The sequence below is a fragment of the Priapulus caudatus genome, unplaced genomic scaffold, assembly GCF_000485595.1.
Source record: "Priapulus caudatus unplaced genomic scaffold, Priapulus_caudatus-5.0.1 Scaffold1015, whole genome shotgun sequence".
In the NCBI taxonomy this organism is placed as follows: Eukaryota; Metazoa; Priapulida; class Priapulimorpha; order Priapulimorphida; family Priapulidae; genus Priapulus; species Priapulus caudatus.
Genome location: NW_014578076.1, coordinates 50,094 through 56,020, shown reverse-complemented (window position 1 = coordinate 56,020; position 5,927 = coordinate 50,094). Strand labels below are relative to the sequence as shown.

The following is a 5,927-nucleotide window of genomic DNA, read 5'->3' as shown; positions in this document are numbered from 1 at the left end:
CAACACGCACGAACAACGAGAGTGAACAACACGCACGAACAACAAGGGTGAACAACACGCACGAACAACGAGAGTGAACAACACGCACGAACAACGAGGGTGAACAACACGCACGAACAACGAGGGTGAACAACACGCACGAACAACGAACAATGAGCGTGAACAACATGATCAAATAACAACCAACAAGCACAAACAAGTTCGAACAACGAACAACGAGCGCAAACAATGAACAACGAGCGTTAACAACAAAGTCAAAGAACAAACGAGCGCAAAATAATGAATAACAAAATCGAACAATGAACAATGCACGTGTACAAACTGGAGCAATGAACAACGAGTGCAAACAACAAACAACATGGCCAACCTGAATCCCAGAATGTGGTACGTCTCACGTGCGTGCTACACCGAACGAACTCCAGTTACACACTTGTGCAGAACACGTTCACGATACCTTACTCCTGCTCACCAACCTACCTTGCCATCGACACGTATGATCCTCTTGCCGGTAGTTGTTCCGTGTTCAAACTCAATCCTATGTACGCCATCTGCTAGCGCCACGTCCCACACTCCGACCAGATCGGCAGACATCGTCTAGAAAGGCAGATACGGCTAAACGTCAAATCACAGCCGAAAAACCTGCGGAGTTACATCGACTAAATGATTTGTTGGTTCAAGGAAAGGCCACCAGGTGTCGCTGTCATGTCATATTGGCTGCAACCAGTAGAGGATTGGTGCAATTAATTCTAGCTACCTTTATTGAATGAGTTTAGAATAAGCATAGGCTGAACTATACAGTTTGTGGCCCTGCATTAATACAAACCAATAACAACATAAAATAGTTATAGCCACCTAGGGTGCACTCCATGGAAACCTATAGCTGCAAAACACAACTTGTTAGTTACAGTATGCCATGTAGCAGATAATAGCAAGTCCATAATAGAAATGGACTTTCTATTATGGACTCTTCATAATACGAACTGAGCATGCATACCCATTATCATGCTCTATTATGTTAGCTATAAATACTCCCCCCCCCCAAAGACTCTATTGGATATGCAATAATGACTTTGCCCCGTGTTGGTACAAGCTGTCTCAAAGAGAGCAGAATGCTCTGAGATTTCTAGCTGCTGCTTTTATCATGCTTACCGCATACTTATTAACTTACATTGTTTTTATATATCCAGCTATCGCATCTGACCTTACCTGATCAGATATGACCTGGCCGCTACCAGATATGACCTGCCCACCACCTTACCTGGTCACTACCAGATATGACCTGGTAAAGATTACATGTTTACGCAAAGTACATGAAATCTATGAATCGAAAGGCCGACTTAAAATGAACAGAACGCTGCCTTTCCTTCGTATTTAGAGATATATAGTATATATATATAGATAAGTAGTATACGGACTTCGTAGATAATGTTTGAACCTGGTTTATTTGCATACAAGGAACTGTGTTCGTGGCTCTCACACTCATCAGTGGGCGTAATACAGAGTATGTAGACCTGTAATTAAGGCACTGATGGAGTGTGGTAGCTTTGTACGCTCGGCAGCACGAGGAACCAGTTCTGTATGCAAAAACAGTCAATAAATTTCTAGCCCGTCGTCGATTAACTTTTATTCTATATTTTCTTACTCATTATGTACATTATTGAGCAGTCCGAGCACATCGGAAGTTTCATAAACAGCCATTGGGAATCCCTATAGTAGTTAGTATATATATATATAGTAAATTATATATATATATATATATATAAATATATATAGGTCAGCGTCGAACCTACGTAAGTACCAGCCATAGTCTCGACTTTGACTCGTATATGTTATACGTACTATAATATGTATGATAACAGGGGATACTTATGTTTGGGACGGTGTATTAGTAACTTGCTTCATTCACGTTTAATATATATATAGTATTATAGTATATATAAATATAAATATATATATATTTATAGTGGTCGTTATATATATGTATTCGTATGTAATATAAACTGAGATGGTGAAGATAGGTCTCTCTAGCACAGTAATCGTAGAGCACAGATAATAGGATCCATTGCGGGTATTTTCGTCGTTCTTTCCCGCGTCTCTCCGTAGCAGTCGCTGGTGATGATGGCGCCTGCAGTCTCTTCGCCTCGGGCCACCCGTGCCAGGTCGACTGAGACGGAGGTGTGTATGATGCCCGTCGCGTTTCCTTGCCGCTGCTTCACGGGCATTTGAGTGGTATGCGACGTGGCGGATCGCGATGCTGAAGTTGTGTCTCCGTACCGATCCTCTCCACAAACTCTGCCCTAATCGAGTTCGCGCGTCAATTTATCGATTAGGTAAACCGAATAGTTAATAATAATATAAAATAAATGAATTCATGACAATTCCTAATAACTTATATAGATTAATTACGACCATAAGTAAATTAATGAACACGATGTTCCAGATTACTCGAGGTGGCGAGGTGGAGGAGGGAGGGGGGTGCGACGGGGGAGATAAGGGGAGCGGAGAGAGCGACTTGAAAGAAGACATGTTTTTTAATGAAGCTTTGGCCAGAGATTTATACTATATGGACTGTGGCAGTGTGCAATAATTTGACACATGCTTGTGATATGTAATATTGAATAATGTGGCATGGGATTTTCATTGTAATTTTGATTTAATTGCAGTTGTTAAAGATTGAATCTGAACTTTACGCTAAAATGTCTGCAGGCTCATCGAAAATGAACTGCCAGTGTATAAATTAACAGATGATTTACATCATGGCATTTAACAAGGTTTGGTTAGAGATGTACACGGACGGACATACTGTAGTTTAGTATTATCGACCTAATGAGCAATCGACACGCACTCACGTCTCTCTCACAACACTCACTTCAACAAATAACAGACTTACGTCCGTCGTGTCTAATTTTTGACCGTGAGCACGCACCCAACGACATCCAGTGTGTCCTTTTCTGAAATGAAAGAGAACGACGCTGCGCAAATGAGTAAGTCAGGAGACTAGACAGAACATTTACAGGGTCAGCTTAGCTATTTACCATTCACACCTCCAAATCCCTCCACGCCGAGCTACCTCTAGGCGCGGCGGGAAGCAGCAGGGACCGCCACCGGTGACATACCTGAGGCAGCACGGGCGCCATCCTGTGTGGGAGATCTCACCCGAGTACAACTCTGGTCTGCACATCGTCGACACGCACCGATCAGCCGGGAGCCACAGGCATAGGGAGGCTGGAAAGGGGTCGGGCGGGAGGATTGACACGGAATAATGGAAAGGCGGCGAGACATTACATGCAGAGATGAATAGGAGGAGGGCGAGGGCGCGAGGGTTAAAAGGGGAAGAAAAATAGGGGGAAAAGTTTTAACAGGAGGGAGAGCGGGCAATGAGTCCAGTGGGTTGGGACACATAAGTTGGGACCGAGCGGGGGTGGGCCTAGATTGGACTGAGAGGCCGCTGTATCGACCAGCGTCCAGCACGTTTGTGATCTTCGATTTGGTCTCGGTGAAGCTTCTTCCCAGTCTCTTGCGTCACGTCGTTAGCCGGTGTCATTCGTAGGCGAATCGCTGCGACGGCCCCGTCGATGGTCGGACGCGGCAGCAGCGAACCTAGCCGATCATGGAAACTGTTTCCCTTACGGACGGAGCTTGACATCCAGCTCGCGACTACGAAATCTCCTGAAACAAAGCGCCGAAAACCGAACGAGCGGTGAACAACACACGCACGAGAACAATCGAACAACGAGCGGCGACACATGCGACAACCGAGGCGTTAAACAACAAAGTCGCAAACAACAAAAAAACGACGGCGCAAAATAACGAATAACAAACTCGAACATGAACAATTGATGCACGTGAACAAGCATGAGGCATATGAACAACGAGTGCAAACAACAAACAACATTTACAATGATACTGGCCAACCTGAACCCCAGAATGTGGTACGTCTCACGTGCGTGCTACAGTCCGATATGAACTACTCAGTTACACACTTGGCAAGAACACATTCCAGAGGATGTACCTTTGAACTGCCTGCTCAGCCACGAACATACTGCCATCTGGACTACCGTATGATGCCTCTATGCCGGTAGGTGCTGTTCCGTGTTTCAATACTCAAATCCTATGTACTGCCATCTGGCTAGTGCCACGTCCACACTCCGACCAGATCAGTAAGACAGTCGTCTAGAAAGGCCAGGATGGCTGGCTAAACGTCTAATCACACTTGTCCTTGCCGAAAAGTACTGGCGGAGGTTACATCGACCGTAAAATGAATTTGTTGGTTCAAGAAAGGCCCGACCAGGTGTCGCTTGTCAGTCATATTGGCTGCAACGCGAAGTAGAGGATTTGTGGCAAATGTAATTCTAAGCTACGACCGTTATATTGAACGATGTTTAAGTAGTAAAGCATAGAATGATAACTATATCAGTGTTGTGGCGCCTGCATTAATACATAACCAATTGAACAACACGCTAAAATAGTTATAGCCACCTAGGGTGCACTCCATTGGAAACCGTATAGCTGCAAAAGCACAACTTGTTAGTTACAGTATGACCATGTAACAGATTAATAGCAAGTCATAATAGAAATGTGACTTTCTATTTATGGACTCTTCATAATACGAGAGGCACTGGGAGTGGCATTCTGGGGCCAGTAGGGCCCCCGCATTATGCCCATGGCCTCTAGTTAATGTTACTATAAATACTACTAGCCCCCCCGCCCCAAAGCTCTATTGGATGATGCAATAATGACTTTGCCCTTGTTGGGTACAAGCCGTCTTAAGAGGATGGCAGTAATGCTACCAGATTTCTAGCTGCTGGCTTTTATCATGGCTTACCGCAATACTTAATTAACTGTTACAGTTGTTTTTATATATCCAGGCTAGTCGCATCTGACTTTACGCTGACCAATAGACCTGACCACACAACTTACCTGGTCACTATCAAGATACTCGACCTGACTCACTCACCATTGCCTGTCACTACCAGATACGACGCTGACCACCACCTTACCTGGTCAGCTACCAGATATGACCGACACAGCCAACCTTACCTGGTCACTACCAGATATGACCTGACCACACACCGTTAAGCCTGGTCACTACCAGAATATGACCTGACCACGCACCTTAACCCTGGTCACTTACCAAAGATATGACTCTGACCACCACCTTACCCTGTCACTACCGAGATATGACCTGACCACACACAATGTACCTGGTCACTACAAAAAGATAGTGACCTGACCACCTGACCATTAACCTTGTCACTACCAGATCTGACCGTGACCACCACCGTTACCTGACGCGTACCTAGATATGACCTGACGCACCACCTTACGCAGTGGTCACGTTACGCAGATATGACCTGATCCACCACCTACCGTGACCGCTACCAGAATATGAACTCTGACCACCACCTTGCCATGGGCTGGCACCAGGATAATGAACCTGACCACATCGTTGCCTTGCAATTGGATGACCACTCAGGATATGACGCTGTGACCACCACCTAGTATACGTAACCTCATAATAATATGTTAGGACCCAAAAGATATAAGAGCTGTAATTTGGGAACTTGCTCTGAGTCTTATATCCTACGCCAATAAATTGATGGCCCTTCAAGTCTTACCTAACTATGAACGGAGAGAGAAAGTGGAGAGTAGAAAGTGATCAGATCGATAGAATCAACACTGGCACTCGCAGATTGCAGTGGAAAGAGACAGCATTTTTGCACAATTTAACCTAATGAGAAGGGAAGGGAATTTACAATACGGAGAGCGCCAGACCTCCTGCCAAGGCAGCTCAAAAGAAGTTTCTGTCACACTTGACGTGTAAAAAATAATTATTAAATTAATTAAAATAATTAATGATCCGGATCACCACAATATATGTAATCAATTCTAAAGTTACCGCCATTTTCTCGACATATCCTGAAATG

General features: G+C 44.6%; 1 protein-coding gene across 1 annotated transcript in view; it reads right to left on the bottom strand.

Moving 5' to 3' along the window:
- Positions 1-5,927, bottom strand: part of LOC106814971 (fas apoptotic inhibitory molecule 1-like) — an 11,891-nt gene that overhangs the window by 4,683 nt on the left and 1,281 nt on the right. The window contains exon 2 of the mRNA XM_014819369.1: positions 478-594. Within this exon, the coding sequence (XP_014674855.1) occupies positions 478-591 (114 nt within the window). The 5' untranslated portion in view covers positions 592-594. The remainder of the gene's footprint in view (positions 1-477; positions 595-5,927) is intronic.